This window comes from Blennius ocellaris (assembly GCF_963422515.1).
Source record: "Blennius ocellaris genome assembly, contig: SCAFFOLD_89, whole genome shotgun sequence".
NCBI lineage: Eukaryota > Metazoa > Chordata > Actinopteri > Blenniiformes > Blenniidae > Blennius > Blennius ocellaris.
In genome coordinates this window covers 99,386-122,997 of record NW_027661830.1, presented here as the reverse complement: position 1 = coordinate 122,997, position 23,612 = coordinate 99,386, and the positions used below count along the sequence as shown (strand labels likewise).

General features: G+C 49.5%; 2 protein-coding genes across 2 annotated transcripts in view; one reads left to right on the top strand and one right to left on the bottom strand.

The window, feature by feature from the left end:
- psme1 (proteasome activator subunit 1) overlaps positions 1 to 18,845 on the top strand; it is a 46,612-nt gene extending 27,767 nt beyond the window's left edge. The window contains exons 5-11 of the mRNA XM_080522306.1: positions 15,566 to 15,623; positions 15,798 to 15,895; positions 16,038 to 16,106; positions 16,628 to 16,695; positions 17,924 to 17,978; positions 18,064 to 18,150; positions 18,628 to 18,845. Of these exons, the coding sequence (XP_080378432.1) occupies positions 15,566 to 15,623; positions 15,798 to 15,895; positions 16,038 to 16,106; positions 16,628 to 16,695; positions 17,924 to 17,978; positions 18,064 to 18,150; positions 18,628 to 18,708 (516 nt within the window). The 3' untranslated portion in view covers positions 18,709 to 18,845. The remainder of the gene's footprint in view (positions 1 to 15,565; positions 15,624 to 15,797; positions 15,896 to 16,037; positions 16,107 to 16,627; positions 16,696 to 17,923; positions 17,979 to 18,063; positions 18,151 to 18,627) is intronic.
- A 20-nt stretch (positions 18,846 to 18,865) lies between these two features.
- On the bottom strand, positions 18,866 to 23,366 carry fitm1 (fat storage inducing transmembrane protein 1). The gene is made up of 2 exons (XM_080522305.1): positions 22,990 to 23,366; positions 18,866 to 19,551 (listed from the first exon to the last, which is right to left on the bottom strand). The coding sequence occupies exons 1-2, from the start codon at positions 23,283 to 23,285 to the stop codon at positions 18,888 to 18,890; spliced, it is 960 nt and encodes a 319-aa protein (XP_080378431.1). The 5' UTR covers positions 23,286 to 23,366; the 3' UTR covers positions 18,866 to 18,887.
- Between the last annotated feature and the right edge of the window lie 246 nt (positions 23,367 to 23,612).

Below are 23,612 nucleotides of genomic sequence, written 5' to 3'. Positions count from 1 at the left end.
TGAGGGAAGAGGAACAGGCCCTTCAGTACTGGACATGAGGGAGGAGGAACAGGCCCTTCAGTACTGGACATGGAGGGACAGGAACAGGCCCTTCAGTACTGGACATAAAGGAAGCAGGAACAGGCCCTTCAGTACTGGACATGGAGGAACAGGAACAGGCCCTTCAGTACTGGACATAAAGGAAGCAGGAACAGAGCCTTCAGTACTGGATATGAGGAGCAGGAACAGGCCCTTCAGTACCGGACATGGAGGAACAGGAACAGGCCCTTCAGTACTGGACATGGAGGAACAGGCCCTTCAGTACTGGACATGGAGGAGCAGGAACAGGCCCTTCAGTACTGGACATGGAGGGACAGGAACAGGTCCTTCAGGACTGGACATGGAGGGACAGGAACAGGCCCTTCAGTACTGGACATGGAGGAACAGGAACAGGTCCTTCAGTACTGGACATGGAGGGACAGGAACAGGCCCTTCAGTACCGGACATGGAGGAACAGGAACAGGCCCTTCAGTACTGGACATGGAGGAACAGGAACAGGCCCTTCAGTACTGGACATGGAGGAGCAGGAACAGGCCCTTCAGTACTGGACATGGAGGGACAGGAACAGGCCCTTCAGTACTGGACATGGAGGAGCAGGAACAGGCCTTTCAGTACTGGGCATGAGGGAGGAGGAACAGGCCCTTCAGTACTGGACATGAGGGAGGAGGAACAGAGCCTTCAGTACTGGACATGGAGGAACAGGAACAGGCCCTTCAGTACTGGACATGGAGGAACAGGAACAGGCCCTTCAGTACTGGACATGGAGGAGCAGGAACAGGCCCTTCAGTACTGGACATGGAGGGACAGGAACAGGTCCTTCAGTACTGGACATGGAGGAGCAGGAACAGGCCCTTCAGTACTGGACATGGAGGAACAGGAACAGGCCCTTCAGTACTGGACATGGAGGAGCAGGAACAGGCCTTTCAGTACTGGGCATGAGGGAGGAGGAACAGGCCCTTCAGTACTGGACATGAGGGAGGAGGAACAGAGCCTTCAGTACTGGACATGGAGGAGCAGGAACAGGTCCTTCAGTACTGGACATGGAGGAGCAGGAACAGGCCCTTCAGTACTGGACATGGAGGGACAGGAACAGGCCCTTCAGTACTGGACATAAAGGAAGCAGGAACAGGCCCTTCAGTACTGTAGATGGAGGAGCAGGAACAGGCCCTTCAGTACTGGACATGAGGAGCAGGAACAGGCCCTTCAGTACTGGACATGGAGGGACAGGAACAGGTCCTTCAGTACTGGACATGGAGGGACAGGAACAGGTCCTTCAGTACTGGACATGGAGGGACAGGAACAGGCCCTTCAGTACTGGACATGGAGGAACAGGAACAGGTCCTTCAGTACTGGACATGGAGGGACAGGAACAGGCCCTTCAGTACCGGACATGGAGGAACAGGAACAGGCCCTTCAGTACTGGACATGTAGGAACAGGCCCTTCAGTACTGGACATGGAGGAGCAGGAACAGGCCCTTCAGTACTGGACATGGAGGAGCAGGAACAGGCCCTTCAGTACTGGACATGGAGGGACAGGAACAGGTCCTTCAGTACTGGACATGGAGGGACAGGAACAGGCCCTTCAGTACTGGACATGGAGGGGCAGGAACAGGCCCTTCAGTACTGGACATGGGGGAGGAGGAACAGGCCCTTCAGTACTGGACATGGAGGGACAGGAACAGGTCCTTCAGTACTGGACATGGAGGGACAGGAACAGGTCCTTCAGTACTGGACATGGAGGGACAGGAACAGGCCCTTCAGTACTGGACATGGAGGGGCAGGAACAGGCCCTTCAGTACTGGACATGGAGGAGCAGGAACAGGCCTTTCAGTACTGGACATGAGGGAGGAGGAACAGAGCCTTCAGTACTGGACATGGAGGAACAGGAACAGGCCCTTCAGTACTGGACATGGAGGAACAGGAACAGGCCCTTCAGTACTGGACATGGAGGAGCAGGAACAGGCCCTTCAGTACTGGACATGGAGGGACAGGAACAGGCCCTTCAGTACTGGACATGGAGGGACAGGAACAGGCCCTTCAGTATTGGACATGGAGGAGCAGGAACAGGTCCTTCAGTACTGGACATGGAGGAACAGGAACAGGCCCTTCAGTACTGGACATGGAGGAACAGGCCCTTCAGTTCTGGACATGAGGGAGCAGGAACAGGCCCTTCAGTACTGGACATGGAGGGACAGGAACAGGCCCTTCAGTACTGGACATGGAGGAACAGGCCCTTCAGTTCTGGACATGAGGGAGCAGGAACAGGCCCTTCAGTACTGGACATGGAGGGACAGGAACAGGCCCTTCAGTACTGGACATGGAGGAACAGGCCCTTCAGTTCTGGACATGAGGGAGCAGGAACAGGCCCTTCAGTACTGGACATGGAGGGACAGGAACAGGCCCTTCAGTATTGGACATGGAGGAGCAGGAACAGGTCCTTCAGTACTGGACACGAGGGAGCAGGAACAGGCCCTTCAGTTCATGACATGAGGGAGCAGGAACAGGCCCTTCAGTACTGGACATGGAGGAACAGGAACAGGTCCTTCAGTACTGGACATGGAGGGACAGGAACAGGCCCTTCAGTACTGGACATGGAGGGACAGGAACAGGTCCTTCAGTATTGGACATGGAGGAGCAGGAACAGGCCCTTCAGTACTGGACATGGAGGAACAGGCCCTTCAGTACTGGACCTGGAGGGACAGGAACAGGCCCTTCAGTACTGGACATGGAGGAACAGGAACAGGCCCTTCAGTACTGGACATGGAGGAACAGGCCCTTCAATACTGGACATGGAGGAGCAGGAACAGGCCCTTCAGTACTGGACATGGAGGAGCAGGAACAGGCCCTTCAGTACTGGACATGGAGGAGCAGGAACAGGCCCTTCAGTACTGGACATGAGGGAGGAGGAACAGGCCCTTCAGTACTGGACATGGAGGGACAGGAACAGGCCCTTCAGTACTGGACATAAAGGAAGCAGGAACAGGCCCTTCAGTACTGTAGATGGAGGAGCAGGAACAGGCCCTTCAGTACTGGACATGGAGGGACAGGAACAGGTCCTTCAGTACTGGACATGGAGGGACAGGAACAGGTCCTTCAGTACTGGACATGGAGGGACAGGAACAGGCCCTTCAGTACTGGACATGGAGGGACAGGAACAGGTCCTTCAGTACTGGACATGGAGGGACAGGAACAGGTCCTTCAGTACTGGACATGGAGGGACAGGAACAAGCCCTTCAGTACTGGACATGGAGGAACAGGAACAGGTCCTTCAGTACTGGACATGGAGGGACAGGAACAGGCCCTTCAGTACCGGACATGGAGGAACAGGAACAGGCCCTTCAGTACTGGACATGGAGGAACAGGCCCTTCAGTACTGGACATGGAGGAGCAGGAACAGGCCCTTCAGTACTGGACATGGAGGAGCAGGAACAGGCCCTTCAGTACTGGACATGGGGGAGGAGGAACAGGCCCTTCAGTACTGGACATGGAGGGACAGGAACAGGTCCTTCAGTACTGGACATGGAGGGACAGGAACAGGCCCTTCAGTACTGGACATGGAGGAACAGGAACAGGTCCTTCAGTACTGGACATGGAGGAACAGGAACAGGCCCTTCAGTACTGGACATGGAGGGACAGGAACAGGTCCTTCAGTAGTGGACATGGAGGGACAGGAACAGGCCCTTCAGTACTGGACATGGAGGAACAGGAACAGGTCCTTCAGTACTGGACATGGAGGGACAGGAACAGGCCCTTCAGTACTGGACATGGAGGAACAGGAACAGGCCCTTCAGTACTGGACATGGAGGAGCAGGAACAGGCCCCTCAGTACTGGACATGGAGGAACAGGAACAGGCCCTTCAGTACTGGACATGGAGGAACAGGAACAGGCCCTTCAGTACCGGACATGGAGGAACAGGAACAGGCCCTTCAGTACTGGACATGGAGGAACAGGCCCTTCAGTCCTGGACATGGAGGAGCAGGAACAGGCCCTTCAGAACTGGACATGTTGGAGCAGGAACAGGCCCTTCAGTACTGGACATAAGGGAGGAGGAACAGAGCCTTCAGTACTGGACATGGAGGAGCAGGAACAGGCCCTTCAGTACTGGACATAAGGGAGGAGGAACAGAGCCTTCAGTACTGGACATGGAGGAGCCGGAACAGGCCCTTCAGTACTGGACATGGAGGAGCAGGAACAGGCCCTTCAGTACTGGACATGGAGGAGGAGGAACAGGCCCTTCAGTACTGGACATGGAGGGACAGGAACAGGCCCTTCAGTACTGGACATGGAGGGACAGGAACAGGCCCTTCAGTACTGGACATAGAGGAACAGGAACAGGCCCTTCAGTACTGGACACGAAGGAGCAGGAACAGGCCCTTCAGTACTGGACATGGAGGGACAGGAACAGGTCCTTCAGTACTGGACATGGAGGGACAGGAACAGGCCCTTCAGTACTGGACATGGAGGAACAGGCCCTTCAGTACTGGACATGTTGGAGCAGGAACAGGCCCTTCAGTACTGGACATAAGGGAGGAGGAACAGGTCCTTCAGTACTGGACATAGAGGGACAGGAACAGGCCCTTCAGTACCGGACATGGAGGAACAGGAACAGGCCCTTCAGTACTGGACATGGAGGAACAGGCCCTTCAGTACTGGACATGGAGGAGCAGGAACAGGCCCTTCAGTACTGGACATGGAGGAGCAGGAACAGGCCCTTCAGTACTGGACATGGGGGAGGAGGAACAGGCCCTTCAGTACTGGACATGGAGGGACAGGAACAGGTCCTTCAGTACTGGACATGGAGGGACAGGAACAGGCCCTTCAGTACTGGACATGGAGGAACAGGAACAGGTCCTTCAGTACTGGACATGGAGGAACAGGAACAGGCCCTTCAGTACTGGACATGGAGGGACAGGAACAGGTCCTTCAGTAGTGGACATGGAGGGACAGGAACAGGCCCTTCAGTACTGGACATGGAGGAACAGGAACAGGTCCTTCAGTACTGGACATGGAGGGACAGGAACAGGCCCTTCAGTACTGGACATGGAGGAACAGGAACAGGCCCTTCAGTACTGGACATGGAGGAGCAGGAACAGGCCCCTCAGTACTGGACATGGAGGAACAGGAACAGGCCCTTCAGTACTGGACATGGAGGAACAGGAACAGGCCCTTCAGTACCGGACATGGAGGAACAGGAACAGGCCCTTCAGTACTGGACATGGAGGAACAGGCCCTTCAGTCCTGGACATGGAGGAGCAGGAACAGGCCCTTCAGAACTGGACATGTTGGAGCAGGAACAGGCCCTTCAGTACTGGACATAAGGGAGGAGGAACAGAGCCTTCAGTACTGGACATGGAGGAGCAGGAACAGGCCCTTCAGTACTGGACATAAGGGAGGAGGAACAGAGCCTTCAGTACTGGACATGGAGGAGCCGGAACAGGCCCTTCAGTACTGGACATGGAGGAGCAGGAACAGGCCCTTCAGTACTGGACATGGAGGAGGAGGAACAGGCCCTTCAGTACTGGACATGGAGGGACAGGAACAGGCCCTTCAGTACTGGACATGGAGGGACAGGAACAGGCCCTTCAGTACTGGACATAGAGGAACAGGAACAGGCCCTTCAGTACTGGACACGAAGGAGCAGGAACAAGCCCTTCAGTTCCGGACATGAGGGAGCAGGAACAGGCCCTTCAGTACTGGACATGGAGGGACAGGAACAGGTCCTTCAGTACTGGACATGGAGGGACAGGAACAGGCCCTTCAGTACTGGACATGGAGGAACAGGCCCTTCAGTACTGGACATGTTGGAGCAGGAACAGGCCCTTCAGTACTGGACATAAGGGAGGAGGAACAGAGCCTTCAGTACTGGACATGGAGGAGCCGGAACAGGCCCTTCAGTACTGGACATGGAGGAGCAGGAACAGGCCCTTCAGTACTGGACATGGAGGAGGAGGAACAGGCCCTTCAGTACTGGACATGGAGGGACAGGAACAGGCCCTTCAGTACTGGACACGAAGGAGCAGGAACAGGCCCTTCAGTTCCGGACATGAGGGAGCAGGAACAGGCCCTTCAGTAATGGACATGGAGGAGCAGGAACAGGCCCTTCAGTACTGGACATGAGGGAGCAGGAACAGGCCCTTCAGTACTGGACATGAGGGAGGAGGAACAGAGCCTTCAGTACTGGACATGGAGGAGCAGGAACAGGACCTTCAGTACTGGACATGGAGGAACAGGAACAGGCCCTTCAGTACTGGACATGGAGGAGCAGGAACAGGCCCTTCAGTACAGGACATGGAGGAGCAGGAACAGGCCCTTCAGTACTGGACATGAGGGAGGAGGAACAGGCCCTTCAGTACTGGACATGAGGGAGGAGGAACAGAGCCTTCAGTACTGGACATGGAGGAGCAGGAACAGGTCCTTCAGTACTGGACATGGAGGAGCAGGAACAGGCCCTTCAGTACTGGACATGGAGGAACAGGAACAGGCCCTTCAGTACTGGACATAGAGGAACAGGAACAGGTCCTTCAGTACTGGACATGGAGGAGCAGGAACAGGCCCTTCAGTACTGGACATGGAGGAGCAGGAACAGGCCCTTCAGTACTGGACATGGAGGAACAGGAACAGGCCCTTCAGTACTGGACATAGAGGAACAGGAACAGGTCCTTCAGTACTGGACATGGAGGAGCAGGAACAGGCCCTTCAGTACTGGACATGGAGGAACAGGAACAGGCCCTTCAGTACTGGACATGGAGGAGCAGGAACAGGCCCTTCAGTACTGGACATGGAGGAGCAGGAACAGGCCCTTCAGTACTGGACATGGAGGAGCAGGAACAGGCCCTTCAGTACTGGACATGGAGGAGCAGGAACAGGTCCTTCAGTACTGGACATGGAGGAGCAGGAACAGGCCCTTCAGTACTGGACATGGAGGAGCAGGAACAGGCCGAGGCTGGTCTGCAGTACAAAGTCTCATGTAAAGATTTAATCCTGGACGAGTCGGAAAATGAATTACTTTTCGAGCCATTTAAATTTGTTTTCTATAATATTGGAGATGTGAACATTTTGTAAAGAAATCATTGACAAAAGACATTATCAAGGATATTTCGAATGCCACACATGACTGAATAAAGAACAATAAAATTGTTTTGACTTTTTATGTTTTCTCCTTTGTATTGTTGCTTTATATTTCACTTCAACTGTACTGTGAACATCTCAGAGCGAAGGTAGTATATTTATTGACATTCCTGCAGGTGTAAATCTATGTGATCCAGCAGAACAAGAACCAAAGCAGCACAATAATTAATGAATTATGGTCACTAATACTGAATAAGACAAAAGAAAAGATAAAATGGAAAATGGAGTAATATTCATTAAAGTCATAGTGTATACAGTTTAAATAACAGTGAAAGTACATCATATGTATCACATGGTCGAACATTTTACAATAGCTTTGATATCTTGGCTTATAATAAGTCATTTTAAGAAAAAGAGCATTTTTTTTAACTGACTGGCCTCAAGCTAATTTATAATATAAACATACTTGAGCCATATAAATCATAAGGTATCTTAATAAAATGAGTACACCTCTCACATTTCTGTGAACATTTATATCTTTCGATGGGACAACACTGAAGAAATGGGTCTCTTCAGGGTCCCATCAAAAGATTAATTAAATATTTACAGAAGTGTGAGGAAGTACATATCACCCATCTTTATACAATAAAAACAAACATTCTAGTATTTATGGAGGGGCGTGGGATTTGACAAGTTATACTTTGTTTATTTCATTTTGTGCATGTTTGAAATAAACAATGTAATTTATAAAAGACTAAACTTTAAAATGCTGGAGTAGAGACCTATCATTTTTCACATTGTAATAACCCACTGTTCAAGTCACGAGCTCTGCTGCATTTTTCTCATATCAAAAATACTGCATGGAAGATATTATTAATGATTATTAGATCCCAGCCTTGGAGCTACTGGAGCAACATATAATTGCGACAAACACACAAATATGACCACAGTCGTAACAATTGTATATTATACGACCATTTGTGGCCATAAATGATCCTATACTATACATTCAGAAATAGTATAATATACAATAATTTATTGGCATAAATACTCAGGCTACACGTGCTATATAGATAAAAAGGCAAAAATTGTATATACTGTACTACATTCAAGAAAGTAGCTTTTAATGTTGCGCTGTTGACTAATATACGCATTCTGAATTTTCTGCGAGCATGTTGGCATTTCATCCATCCATCCATCCATTTTCTGCCGCTTATCCGGGGCCGGGTCGTGGAGGCAGCAGTCTGAGCAGAGTTGCCCAGACTTCCCTCGCCCCAGACTCTTCCTCCAGCTCCTCCGGTGGCACCCCAAGGTGTTCCCAGGCCATAGAGAGACATAGTCCCTCCAGCGTGTCCTGGGTCTGCCCCGAGGCCTCCTACCGGAGGGACATGCCCGGAACACCTCCCTCGGGAGGCGTCCGGGGGGCATCCGAAATAGATGCCCGAGCCTCCTCAGCTGGCTACTCTCGATGTGGAGGAGCAGCGGCTCTACTCCGAGCTCCTCCCTGGTGACTGAGCTCCTCACCCTATCTCTAAGGGTGACTGAGCTCCTCACCCTATCTCTAAGGGTGACTGAGCTCCTCACCCTATCTCTAAGGGTGACTGAGCTCCTCACTCTATCTCTAAGGGTGACTGAGCTCCTCACCCTATCTCTAAGGGTGACTGAGCTCCTCACCCTATCTCTAAGGGTGACTGAGCTCCTCCCCCTATCTCTAATGGTACGCCCAGCCACCCTACGGAGGAAGCTCATTTCAGCCGCTTGTATCTGGGATCTCATTCTTTCGGTCATGATCCATAGTTCATGACCATAGGTGAGGGTAGGAACGAAGATCGACCAGTAAATCGAGAGCTTCACTTTTTGGCTCAGCTCCTTCTTCACCACGACGGACCGATACAACGTCCGCATAACTGCAGACGCTGCACCGACCCGCCTGTCGATCTCACGCTCCATCTTTCCCCCACTCGTGAATAAGACCCCAAGATACTTGAACTCCTCCACCTGTGACAAGGGCACTCCACCGACCTGGAGGGGGCAAGCCACCTTTTTCCAGTCGAGAACCATGGCCTCGGATTTAGAGGTGCTGATCTTCATCCCAGCTGCTTCACACTCGGCTGTGAACCGTGTCAGTGCACGCTGAAGGTCCAGGTTTGATGGGGCCAACAGAACCACATCATCCGCAAATAGCAGAGATGAGATCCTGTGGTCCCCAAACTGGACCCCCTCCGGCCCCCGGCTGTGCCTAGAAATTCTGTCCATATATATGATGAACAGAATCGGTGATAAAGGACACCCCTGCCGGAGGCCAACGTGCACTGGGAACAGGTCCGACTTACTGCCGGCAATGCGAACCAGACTCCTGCTCCGGGAATACAAGGACCGAACAGCCCTCAACAAGGGACCCCGGACTCCGTACTCCCGGAGCACCCCCCACAGGACATCTCAGGGGACACGGTCGAACGCCTTCTCCAGATCCACAAAACACATGTGGACTGATTGGGCGAACTCCCACGAACCCTCAAGCACCTGGTGGAGGGTATAGAGCTGGTCCAGTGTTCCACCATCAGGAGAACCTGGTGGAGGGTATAGAGCTGGTCCAGTGTTCCACCACCAGGAGAACCTGGTGGAGGGTATAGAGCTGGTCCAGTGTTCCACCATCAGGAGAACCTGGTGGAGGGTATAGAGCTGGTCCAGTGTTCCACCATCAGGAGAACATGGTGGAGGGTATAGAGCTGGTCCAGTGTTCCACGACCAGGACGAAAACCGCATTGTTCCTCTTGGATCCGAGGTTCGACTAACGGCCGGACCCTCCTCTCCAGTACCCTGGAGTAGACTTTCCGGGGAGGCTGAGGAGTGTGATCCCTCTGTAGTTGGAACACACCCTCCGATCCCCCTTCTTGAAGAGAGGGACCACCACCCCGGTCTGCCAGTCCAGAGGTACTGTCCCCGCCCGCCACACGATGTTGCAGAGACGAGTCAGCCACGACAGTCCCTGCACATCCAGAGACTTAAGGAACTCTGGGTGAATCACATCCACTCCTGGTGCCTTGCCACCGAGGAGCTTCACAACAACCTCGGTGACTTCAGCTTGGGTAATGGACAAGTCCACCTCTGAGAACCCAGCCTCTGCTTCCTCAACGGAAGACGTGGTGGTGGGATTGAGGAGGTCCTCGAAGTATTCCTTCCACCGCCCAACGATATCCCCAGTTGAGGTCAACAGCTCCCCACTTCCACTGTAAACAGTGTTGGTGGAGAACTGCTTCCCCCGCCTGAGGCGCCGGACGGTTTGCCAGAATTTCCTCGGGGCCGACCGAAAGTCCTCCTCCATGGCCTCTCCGAACTCCTCCCAGACAGAGTTTTTGCCTCCACCACAGCCCGGGCTGTGGCTCGCTTGGCCTGCCGGTACCTGTTGACTGCCTCGGGAGTCCTTTGAGCTAACAGTGCCTGATAGGACTCCTTCAGCTTCCTGAAAGTAGCTTTTAATGTTCCTTCTGCATCCATTATTTCCGGTTTCCACCACTGGGTTTGGGGATTGCCGCCACGACAGGCGCCAGAGACCCTGTGGCCACAGCTCCAAGCCGCTGCTTTACAATGGAAGTGGAGAACATGGTCCACTCAGACTCAATGTCTCCAACCTCCCTCGGGATCTGTGAGAAGCTCTCCCGGAGGTGGGAGTTGAAAACTGCGCGGACGGAGGGCTCGGCCAGATGTTCCCAGCAGACCCTCATAACACGTTTGGGCCTGCCGAGTCTATCCGGCCTCCTCCCGGTCCAGCGCATCCAACTCACCACCAGGTGGTGATCAGTTGACAGCTCTGCCCCTCTCTTTACCCGAGTGTCAAAGACACACGGCCAGAGATCCGATGACACGACCACAAAGTCTATCATTGACCTCCGGCCTAGGGTGTCCTGGTGCCACGTGCACTTATGGACACCCCTGTGCTCGAACATGGTGTTCATTATGGACAAGCTGTGACTTGCACAGAAGTCCAATAACAGAACACTGCTCGGGTTCAGATCGGGGAGGTCGTTCCTCCCAATCACCCCCTTCCAGGTCTCACTGTCATTGGCCACGTGGGCGTTGAAGTCCCCCAGGAGAACAATGGAGTCCCCAGTTGGAGCACTATCCAGCACCCCTCCCAGGGACTCCAAGAAGGTTGGGTACTCTGAGCTGCTGTTCGGTGCATAGGCCAAGACAACAGTCAGAGACCTGTCCCCTACTTGAAGGCGTAGGGACGCAACCCTCTCGTTCACCGGGGTGAACTCCAACACATGGCGGCTGAGCTGTAGGGCAATAAGTAAGCCCACTTCAGCCCGCCGCCTTACACCGTGGGCAACTCCAGAGAAGTGGAGTGTTGGGATCTCACAGGACCACAGAAAGTTTGTTCAGTTGTAGGAAAAGACAATTGTCATATGTCATGATACACAGTCATGACATATGAATTCTGACCCAGGAATGTGATTGTCTTTCATACGGAGTGAGGGGGGGACCTTCTGCAGGACCTTCCTCCCCCCCTTTCTGCTCAAAAGACGCTTCCCCCATGTAATCAGCCAGTCACTGATTGGTTGAAGCTCTCAGGCTTTGACACCTCTGAATCCACACGTGGAACAAAAAGCCTGCGAAGCCAGGCTTCTCTCTCTTGCAAGACTGGACCCTGAGTAGGTGGGTTGCTGAAGAGCTGCTCCCAGCAGCTCAACTCCCCCAGCGTTAGCACACAGCTAACACCAGACGCTCTCTCAACCAGAGGCCTTCACTCCTCAACTCTTCTGCTGACCCAACCACGAGGGTCAGACCTTCCCCTGATCCAGAGACCAGCACCCAGAGTCTGCTCTCCAGGGAAACCAACCAGTTCCTCCAGGACGGACCAGGGAAACGACGCCTCACAGAACTTCTTTGTGTTTTTCCTGAACAAGCAGGAAAACCATCACAGACCTGAGCGACCAGATCCTCAGTCTGGACAAAAGGAACAACCAGGAGCTGCAAAGAAGGACTCCTGAAACATCAACTCCATCTTCTTCTCCTCGGTCTGCAGAACCAGCAACCACAGTTAGCAGGAGGTGCTAACTACAGGAGAAGACACCAGCTTCCCTCCAGCAGGACAACAACTGAACTCCTTCAAGGAAGTGGGAACAACAACTGGGCTTTACCTGAGATTAGTTAAACCTGATGCTATGATAGAACTGTTTAACTTTATGAAGATGTGTTGATTCTGTTACAGTGATTGAGTTCTATAGATAATGATATTAGGAGCAGTTATCAACCTGTAAACCAACGTTAGCTCTGCCACAGACACAGGGTCTGCATGCTAATCTTTGCTTTACTAACTTGTTAACTCACAACCCTACACATATCACATCAAAGACAACATCACACAGTAACTGACCACCATCTGACGACTCCTGAGGTTTTACAAGACAAATCGCAGTCACATCAAGTCATTCTAGAAATGGTCCTTTAGCAGAGACACACAGGAAGCAGACGCTGTGGCTAGCTTCTATTGTTCCATTGTTCTCCAGCACATGGTGGAGACCCAGGACAGACTTCCTGCTCTCTGATAACCTCCATTTGGAATGTAGTTTCTTGTGATCCGCCATCTTGTTTTGTAGTTCCATCACACGTCTCACACACACACACTCCCTCCAACTCTCTCTCTCTCTTTCTCTCTCCACACACACACACACCTACACACACCAAGCTGTATATAGGTAGTTAGAATCTGTGTTTTATTTGTTTTCATTGTAAATAAATATAATGTTTGGAATCATACTTGCTGTTTTATTAATGAGCACAAAGGTGAATGAAATGTCGACCTCTTCTGTGTCAAGAACTCCAAAATCCTTCAAGCTTTACTGTTAATTCTGGTAATTGTAATTAATTTGACTATTAATTCAAATTCCTGATTAAGTGTTTAGTATATCTTATGAGACTGATAGAACTGAATTGTCTATCATTTCCTGTTAAGACAGGTGGAGCTCCGAGGTTCTGATACACATCAGATTAAATTTCATTAACATTATTAATAACTATCTTTGATAATTATTAATCATTATCGATAGCCAACCAAAACATAAATAGTGATCCATATGAGGTAGTAAATCCCTACAGGAGTATCCAGCCCCTGTCGAGGAGCTGGGTTCCAGAGTCCAAGCTGTGAGTGGAGGTGAGCCCGACTATATCTAGACGGTATCTCTCAGCCTCCCTCACAAGCTCGGGCTCCTTCCCCCCCAGCGAGGTCACATTCCATGTCCCAAAAGCCAGAGTCTGTGTCCGGGGATCGGGTCGTCGAGGCCCCTGCCGTCGACTGCCATCCAATCCACACTGCACCCGACCCCTACGGCAGCCTCTGTAGGTGGTGGGTCCACAGGAGGATGAGGAGGAGGGGCCCGCGTCGTCCCTTCGGGCTGAGCCCGGCTGGGTCCCGCGGGCAAGAACCCGGCCACCAGGCGCTCGCGTGCGAGCCTCCACCCCGGGCCTGGCTCCAGGGTGTGGCCCCGGCTGCGCCAAACCGGGCGACGTCTCCGTGCTCCTCTTGTGTGTGTTCATAGGGGTGTGTTGAACTGCTTTTAGTCTGACCCGTCGCCTCAGACCTGTTTGCCTTGGGAGACCCTACTGGGGGGGCAAGCCCCCCGACAACATAGCTCCGAGGGTCATTCGGGTGCTCAAACTCCCCCACCACGATAAGGTAGCAGTTCAAGGGGGAGGGCATTTCATTCTGTTCCATTTTATTTTGAATTGTCGCATTTTATTTTGAATGAGCACTTCCTGTCTGACAGTGGAGAGAGCCTGAGAGTGGAGTCCTGCAGCCAGACACCACAGTCAGACACCTCACACTGTGGAAAAAGAAAGAAATGAAGGCGTTTTTCTGAGAAATGTTTGTGTTCCAGTGGAAATAAAACTTGGGAGTTCTAACTCCCGGCTTCCACTCTACACTGGTGTACAGAGTTGGAAAGTGCTGACATCTGGATTTAGTGCACATAGTTGAATTAAGTGCTAATTGCATGCAGCTTGAGTTTGTGCACGCCGATGCACGCTGCTGGTCTACATGTACGCTGCTGGTCTACATGTACGCTGCTGGTCTACGTGCACGCTGCTGGTCTACATGTACGCTGCTGGTCTACGTGCACGCTGCTGGTCTACGTGCACGCTGCTGGTCTACATGTACGCTGCTGGTCTACATGTACGCTGCTGGTCTACGTGCACGCTGCTGGTCTACGTGCACGCTGCTCGTCTACATGTACGCTGCTGGTCTACGTGCACGCTGCTGGTCTACGTGCACACTGCTGGTCTACGTGCACGCTGCTGGACTACGTGCACGCTGCTGGTCTACGTGCACGCTGCTGGTCTACGTGCACGCTGCTGGTCTACGTGCACGCTGCTGGACTACGTGCACGCTGCCGGTCTACGTGCACGCTGCCGGTCTACGTGCACGCTGCTGGACTACGTGCACGCTGCTGGTCTACGTGCACGCTGCTGGTCTACGTGCACGCTGCTGGTCTACATGTACGCTGCTGGTCTACATGTACGCTGCTGGTCTACGTGCACGCTGCTGGTCTACGTGCACGCTGCTCGTCTACATGTAGACTGCACACAGTGATGTAGAAGACAACACAGTCCAGGCTGCAGGGCAATAATAAACCATCCCAGTCATCCTCTGCACACGTGGGGGCCGTGCACCTCGGGATTATTAACTGACCAGCTTATTTATTTATTAATTTGTTTGTTTGTTTGTTTGTTTGTTTGTTTGTTTGTTTGTTTGTTTGTTTTTGCAGTCTAGATTGTGTTTTATATTCCAGGAAGATTGCAGCGTGGAGCCTCACGACTGGGGGTGCTCACTCTCCGGTTTTATATTTAGTGTTTCATTATACAAGGACACACTGCTGAAGCTGTGAGTCCGTGGTCGCCATGGCAACCAATCACTGCAATTTACAATTTACCAGGGGCTGTTTTACAAACCAGCAATGAGTTGGCATTAGGTATTGACTGATCTTAAACACACACACACACACACACACACACACACACACCCACACACACACACACACACACACACACACACACACACACACACACACACACACTCGAGTGAAGCACTCACTCAGATGGTTGAGAATAAAAGGTTTGGAGGCCACATGCAGTGAAAGAAACTGTTGCTGGCTTATTGAATTGGGAGATTTAGACAAGTGTTTATAGTGATTTTGCCAATTTCACTTCTTTTATGAGGGAAAATCAAAGCATTGGAAACATATTTGGGGATATTGAGCTCTCAGGAGAAGCTGCAGAAATCCTACCGGATTCCACTTTTCAAAGAATCCGACCTTTGACATTGGCATGAAGCCCACTGAGGGGCCGGGGGGGGTGGGCGCTAAATAAAATAAATAAATAAATATTGCACATTCCTGAGCTGTCTGGGTGATTAATAGGAGGTGGAAGGACCTGAAGTTTTCTGGTGTTCTGTTGCAGAAGGAGGCTAAAGAGGGGAAGAAAGACAAGGACGGCGATAAAGAGGAAGAAGATTCAGGTAAATAGTAATTACTGTTGAAAGGAGGAGTGGGGGGGGTTGCTAAATAATGCACCACGCAGGTGATTTATTCCTTCAGACAAGGTGAGTTTAAAATGAAGTATTGATTTGTTGGTTAACACAGCTTGTCAACGTACAGCAGAAAGTGTTGTTGGTAAACGTTTGGCTCTTCAGGACCGCCCTGCGGGCCGATCTGCTCCAACGAGCGAGTGGAGAGCCTCCTGCAGGAGGTGAAGCCGGAGATCCAGACGCTGAAAGAGAAGCTCCACACGGTCAGTGAGTCTCAACTTGGACCACATGGATGTTTCTGTGTTCAGTGAAAACCTTTATTGTGCTCCAAGAAGCTCAGTCCTCAAGGTTTTTCAACACAAATACCATAATAAATCCATAAATGGATCATTTTTTTCTGGAAAGGTCTCGATGTGGGTGCAACTCCAGATCCCCAAAATTGAAGACGGGAACAATTTTGGCGTGGCTGTGCAGGTTTGTAACGACATTAAAATGTGCTTCATTAACTTGACTTGAAAGGTGTAGAATTCAGTTTCCACACACTCATGGATTCCTCTTCTACATGCCCAGGAGGGGCGGCAAAGTGCACGTCCACGAATAAATAATGAGAATGAATTTAGAAAAGAAAACTCTTCTTTTGAAAAACCCCTATAACTCCAGACAGCCTTCATTCAGTAACTTCAAGATTCATTTGTGAGAAAGTGAGTTTGATAGCTATGTTTCCGACTGTTGGCCAAGACACCAAGAAATTGTCAAAATATCAAAGAAAACACTGATTTTTGAACACATTTCTGGACATTTCACTGCATTTAGGATCAGAATGTTTCATTAAAAGTGGCTTCATGTTGACATTGTAGTCATTTTTTGTTGTAAATGTTTCATTTTGTTAAAATCAACATTTTCATCATGTAGGGAACCTTAAAAATTGAAGGTCATCGTGTCACTATTTTACTGTCTGACTCTAAATGAAGTGTATTTCCTGTCTGGTCTCATAGGAGAAAGTGTTTGAGCTGCTGACAAACTCGCGCACCAAGATGGAAGCAGCCCAGACTCAGCTTTCCAAGTAAGAACCTGCAGCTGTTTTGTGGAGAACGCTGATTCATATGCAACATTTTCACACTGAAGCTGAACCATGTGGCTGATTCTTTCACATTAGAGGGGTTGCATATTTTCCCTTCATTCCTCTGTGCACCAGTCGCCACTTTGGAGTCCGTCACTTCCCAACAAACCATGTCCTCCTCCCGATGGAGTCAATTCAGTCTTGTTTTATAGAGAAACAGAGAGAAGCTCCCTTTTTAAGGAAGAAACCTGCAGAACCAGACTCAAGAATAGAAACGTCCTGAGATTCTCTGTTCAACTCGACAGACATAAATCCACTCACATCTCTGTTTGAATTTTATAGACGATCCGCCCTTCCTTTGCTAGACGGCGGTGTTTCTATTACCAGTAATGTTTAATGTGTCTGACCTGAAACCAGCTTGACCGTCTGCTGCGTGTGAATCAGGCTTTTAATCTGACGGGCTGCTACGTTCACACTGCAGGTCTCCGTGCGCGATTCCCTTTCCTTTGTATGATCGTTGACACTATGTTTTAAACACGACCTCCATCAGGCCACTGTGTGAACGCTATCCGACCCCAAACTGGTCCACATGCGCTGAAGAAGGCGTGACGTCACGTCACCATGTTTACAAGTAAACATGGACGTCACACGGGTCGGCGTGTGAAGATTAATTTTTAAGTGGTTATTCAGTAAGAGCAAACAAAATCTAGACAAAATGATAAAGGAAGGGAGATTGAGGGGAAAAAAGAACACAGCTTTAATATTGTGGCGCAGATTCACATTGAAAAACATCAGATACAGATTTGATTTGGTGCCACATGTGATGAAGGCCTGGGTCTGGTGAGCCAGAACCAGAACTGTAACGTTCACACGGATCGGCGACTTGTGAGCAGAAAATGAGAATTTCCCTGCAGTGAGAGCGGAGCCTCAGTGAAGTAGAGCAGCAGTTCTAGCGTTGTACATCTACAGCGGGAGCATTGGAGGACAGAAGCCAGCTGAAGTGATTTAGATCAGTAAAATAGGCTGGAGGCATCAGAACTGCTCTGCAGCAAATAGAAACTCCCCTTTAATCAGTCATGGACTCATCTCCACCACGATCAGCACAAACACAAGGCCAGCGCGTGTCTTTGTTCAGGAAACAAAGAAGTCACACTTGGTTTAGACATTTAAAGAGACACTTTCCTCGATGGGAGTTCTATGAATTAATGATGGCCGACGCCTGTCTCTCCAGATACTACATGGAGAGAGGCGACGCCGTGGCCAAAGCCTCCAAACAACCCCACGTGGTCGGTATCGTCGGTGTTCCTACACCTTGAGGACACGCTTGAGTCACAATGGCACCGTTTCTCTAAACTGACCGTGTGTCTGCAGGGCGACTACAGACAGCTGGTCCACGAGCTGGACGAGTCCCAGTATAGAGAGCTCCGCGTGGTCATCCTGGACATCCACAACACTTATGTAAGACCTGCTTTGTTTGAATGTAAATCTCTCTGGTCACCGTCTGTGTTGAAACTTCCCCAGCAGCTCAATGGAATCTGCCCCTTCCTAATAGGAGGGTAATTAAACTAATTGCAGCTCTGGTGTCGGGTTGATTGGCGCCGCAGCTCCCGTCCATTAATCACTTTGTCTCTCCTCTTTGGCCGGCGTTTGATGCCATTAGTGAACGAGGCGTCGCAGGTGACAATGAAAGGAGCGCAGCGCGGCTCCACGTCCAGGCATCTTGTCTTTTATACCTCGTCGTAACCTTTCAGTGGCTCTTGCTCACTCAGTCTTTTCTCCTCCTCCTCTCCTCCCCCATCCTCTCCTCCCCCCTCCTCCTCTCCTCCCTCCATCCTCTCCTCCCCCATCCTCTCCTCCCCCCTCCTCCTCTCCTCCCTCCGTCCCCTCCTCCCTCCATCCTCTCCTCTCCTCCCTCCGTCCCCTCCTCCCCTCCAGGCCGTGTTGTTTGACATCATTACCAAGAACTATGACAAGATTAAGAAGCCCAGAGGAGACGGGAAGGCTCTGATCTACTGAGGCTCTCATCCAGTCACTTTCCTTACACTCTGACAGAAGTGTCTTCATTTTCTCTCTTTTGGGTCAAATTACCAAATTTAAAGCAACACGACGGTGTTAAATTCACCTCCACTAATAAAGAAAAGCCACATTCAGACGTCTCGTGTGGATTTTGTTCCCTGAATCTCCTCAGAAGTTCTTCAAGCTATTGAGTTTGTCTGAGTGTCTGCAGGGGGGAAGAGGCCCTCCCCTGGTAATCTGGGGCAGGTCCAGCCGGGACCGAGGCGGTACCAGCCCTGATAGAGCCCCCGCCACCCCAGGTAGCCCAGTGCGCCCCCAAGCTGCTGGGATGGACACTTGGGGAAGTACGCAAGCAGACACAGCAGCAGGAACATCCAGAGCAGGAGCAGGACGACGCACAGGAGGAAGACGAGTCTGAGGGCTCCGCCGGGGGGTGTCCGGAGAGACTTGGACCGGGCGAAGGCAGAGAGTTCCTCCACCAGCAGGAGGCAGCAGAAGCAGAGGACCAGGACGTCCTGGGAGAGCTCGTAGCCTCGCCACAGCAGGCCAGCGCGCAGGCAGGAGGCTTTTGTTTGGTCTTCATGCAGGAGCAGCAGGGGGGAGGATGAGGAGGAGGAAGAGGAGCTCTGGGCGTCAGAGGTCACGGGTTCGAAGCACGTCCCTGCAGCATCCTCCAGCAGGGTCAGGACGTACCGGCACCCCCACAAGAGCAGGCCCACCAGGCCGATCCGGGAGAGGTGGCGGAGGGAGACAGAGAGCGAGCAGCGGGCCGAGAGACAGAGGAGGATGATGAAGGAGCCTGAGAGGAGGAAGGTCCAACCCCACGTGGACCGCAGGAACTTTCTGAAGAGAGAAAGCAGAAGCATTTTTTACTAGAGCTACACTCGGTAGAGCGTAGACCAATGCCACATTTGTTTGTGGAACTGAGTTAGCATCAGTAGCATCATAGCCGTTAGCTATGATGCTAACTCAGTAGCTCAGGTGCTACGCAGCATGAAGCTCACATCACTGTGTGAAACATGACTTGTCACTCTGGAAATGCCTCAACCAGGTTGCAGAGAGGCTGCAAGGCATTCTGGGAAATGTATTACTGATGTAATTTCTAGAACATTTCTCAAGAAATTGAGTGTGGTGAGATAAGGGGACATTTTTTTGCAGTGTTTGGAATTAATTGGAAAACGGTCAGTTGTTAACGTCCCAAAATGTAGCCATTGGTCCTTGGATGATGACAAATCATCCCTGAAGATTTTATGAAATTCAAGTGAGGAGTTTTTGCAAAACGTTGGTCAAATACATACATGCAATACATAAATACACGCAGACAAAACATAAGCATTAGCGTAACATAAGCATTGGAGAAGGCCATAAAAGAGGCCAGATCAGTGGTGTCAAAGTAATTTTAGTTCAGGAGCCACATTCAACATCATTTCATGTCGAGTGACATGAAAGAGTCAGACTGGTAAACTAGTGCCATAATCCATCAACCTGTTTCATCCAGTGCAGTGGCACTTGAGCTAATCCCAGCGACTATGAGACAGGACACACTATGGACAGGTTGCCAGTCCATCACAGCACAAACGCTCAAGGCCACCAATTAACGGTTTTTGGACTGTGGGAGGAAATTAATGCACTCAAATGAGAACATTCAAACTCCACTCAGAAAGGCCCTGGCCGGTATTTGAACTCTTGATCTTGTCACTGTGAGGCGAGAGCACTAACCACTGCTCCCGCAGCAAGCTTCTGAGGCTGTTGCATTATGGTTGCTTTTAAAAGCTCATCCTGACAGCATGGCTTTGAGGCTAATGCTACTTTACTAGCTCACATGGCAGGCTCGCTGAGAGCTCAGCTCGGGTCTCATTGTTGCGTTGTGACTGTTACCGCTATGAAATATGCTAAAAACAAAAAACAATAACATAAAAATCTATGTTTTCTTTGAGAATTGAAGAATGAGTAGAGCCTCCTGCGCACTGCTTTTGGCCCACAGACCTCATGTTTGACACTCTTGGCTACAGATATTCATGAATCGGATCCTTCTGAAAGAATACAGACCAATATAAGTTGCATAACTTCTAAACTTCTGGGCTTCTGGGTACAGTTTGTACAGTATGTTCCTCCTGTGGAAGGATGGATGGATGGATGCGGATGGATGGATGGAAGGATAGATGGGTGGATGCTCAGTCACTTCATCGGGAAGATGGAAAACTTAACACAGGACGAAGTGTTTCCTTTCCTGGAAATACAGGAAATTTCCACCTGAACTGAAATATTCAGCTCTTCAACTATTTAATTTCCCAAAACTTCCATCCAAAGAATTTTAACCTGCCATTTTTCTTTCCTTCTAACATTTTTAAGAAACACGGAGGAGGAAGTGCTCTGAATCTAATCTGTGGAGTTCTTCTGGGTCACAGACACTAAAAAATGATCAATGGATTGTAGTGATATAGAATTCCCCGAAGCACTTTACACTGTTAATCACATTCACCCATTAATTCACAGGAAGCTGCCGTATACGCTGCTCAGTTCATCCATTGGGAGCAGTTTGTGGTTCACTGTCTTGCTCAAGGGTACTTTGACATGAGGACAGGAGGAGATGGGGCCTAAACTCCACTGATTAAAATACCCGACTAGATCTACTTGAAGAAATAAGAAATATGGCAACTCCGTCTGTGAGATCAATCAAGGATTATCTTATCTTATCTTTTTGTGTAATTTATTCATGTTGATCAAGTCCTTTATAAAAACTATTAAACTTTTTTTTTTTACATGAAAAACAAAATCAAAGCAACGTGAACTTTATTTTGTAAAGTAGATTGAGCAAAACTAAAGTTCTATAAATTACAAATGTAGTCAATTTCATTTTCAAGTATAACAAATTTAACTATGTTATGTAGGTCAAATAAAACTAGTCTGTATAAATAATACTTTTTCTGCATGTATTTGATTATATTTTTGAGTAAAATTAACTCCATATATCATTACATTAACCATGATTATTTGCTTTAATCTACTTCACAAAATTAAATTAGCTTTACTTGGATATTATTTTTCATGTAAAATAAGAGTAAGTTATGAAAACAAAGAACAATTTAGCCTGATCTACATGTTTTCAATGTTTTCGTGCTTCAACACACCTGAATCTAATGAACGTTTGTCACTTTCACCATTTAACATTCTCGACTCAGTCATTTTCTTCATAAATGTCATTCAGACGTTCTCAGAAACATCCATCTTCCCTCTCACTATATATGGAATTTGCTCCAGTGGTTCAAAAGCCATCATTTGTTTAATACCAGGTTCTGTAACCTGCAGCTTGTAGGTCTTCAGTTCCTCTGTATCGGCTCTCTCGTCCAGTCTCAAAGTGGTAAGACCGCTATAAAAAGGATCAAACTGATTACATTTCAATAAAAAACCCTAGAATTGCTAAAAGAAAGTCTAAAATTGCTGAAATTGCTATTACAAAGGCTGAAATTGCCATGAAGTAGACTAAAACTGCTAAAATGGCTATTTATAAAATATTGAAACAATCAAGAATGGTTCAAATAGTCTGGTAAATGATCAAAATGGTTAGAACAATCCAGTAAGTTAGTAAGTAAAGTTGGCTAAAAAGTTTAAAACTGCTAAACTTGCTATTAAAAATAGTAATAATGATGATAATAATGATGACGATGATTTAAAAGAAGAAGAAAAAAAGGTAAAAACCAGAAAGAAATGTTGGAAGGAGGATTGGTCAAAAGTAGCCTAAATGTTTAAAACATAAGAATCGTGCAAAAACAAGTCAAACAGTTAAAATGGCGTGAACATGAAAAAAATGGTCAAAAGGCTAAAAATACTAAAACTGCTACTATATGGCTACTAACTGTTAAAATAGCTAAACCCGGGGGGAAAAAATCAATGTTAGAAGGAGTATTGGTTAAAAAGAACTTAACCTAAACATGTGAAACAGTCAAGAAAGGAGCAAATTTGGGGGCAAATGGTAAAAATGGCTAAAACAACCAATTTAGCTGAATCAGTTAAAACTGCTAAAAATGGCTACTGGAGCTAAAACAGCTAAATTAATTCTAAACTGTCACCACGAAACATGGTGAAAGTACCATCAACAAACCTACATTAATGACTTGGTAAGCAGTGATTTTTCTATGATTGAATGTTTTGTGGCTCCAGAACAATTTATTTATGTTTGTTGACGTCTTCACACTTTGTGTATCTTATTTTGAGGATATAAACCTTCAAAGAGGAACTGGGATTTCGTCTCCATTCAGGTTTTGGCCTTGGAGCTCTCACCTGTACAGGAAGTTGTTGCTGTTTGCGAAGACGCTGTACTTGGACGCCCACAAGCTGAGCGCCGGTCCAAAGAGCACCAGGCCCGACAGCGCCAGGTGGAAATGCTTCTTGACCAGGCTGCTTCCCACGACTCTCCCCAGCAGGTCAGTGACCGAGTCCAGGGCAACGCTCAGGAGTCCCATCAGGAATCTGACCGGCAGCAGCATCTCCGCCGCCATCCTCTCCAACTTGTCCAAGCTGATGTCTGACGCCAGGCCATTCCTGCTCCTCAGATCCGCGTTGATGTCGCCTTCCATTAGTCTCCTTCAGGACACCTTGTGGAGTCTGACTCACTTGTCTTTTGTGTGTGAAAGTCACTCCGGCTCCACTCTGGGACCTCTCAGCTGGTGCAGGAGGGAGCACATGCTTTATAAAAATACTACTGCTCTGTCCCTTTCACCCTCCAACGCCCTCCTCCCCCTCCCCCTCCCCCTCCGGGCTGAAAGAGGAGGCTTACTAATGCCTGCTGTTGAAACTGACCCCATTATTTCCAACCCCGGCTGTGAATGTTCTCCTTAATGGTGCCACACACAAAAAAGAAAACTGTAAGATATCATGCAGCACTTGGATCTCCTCCAGAAAAC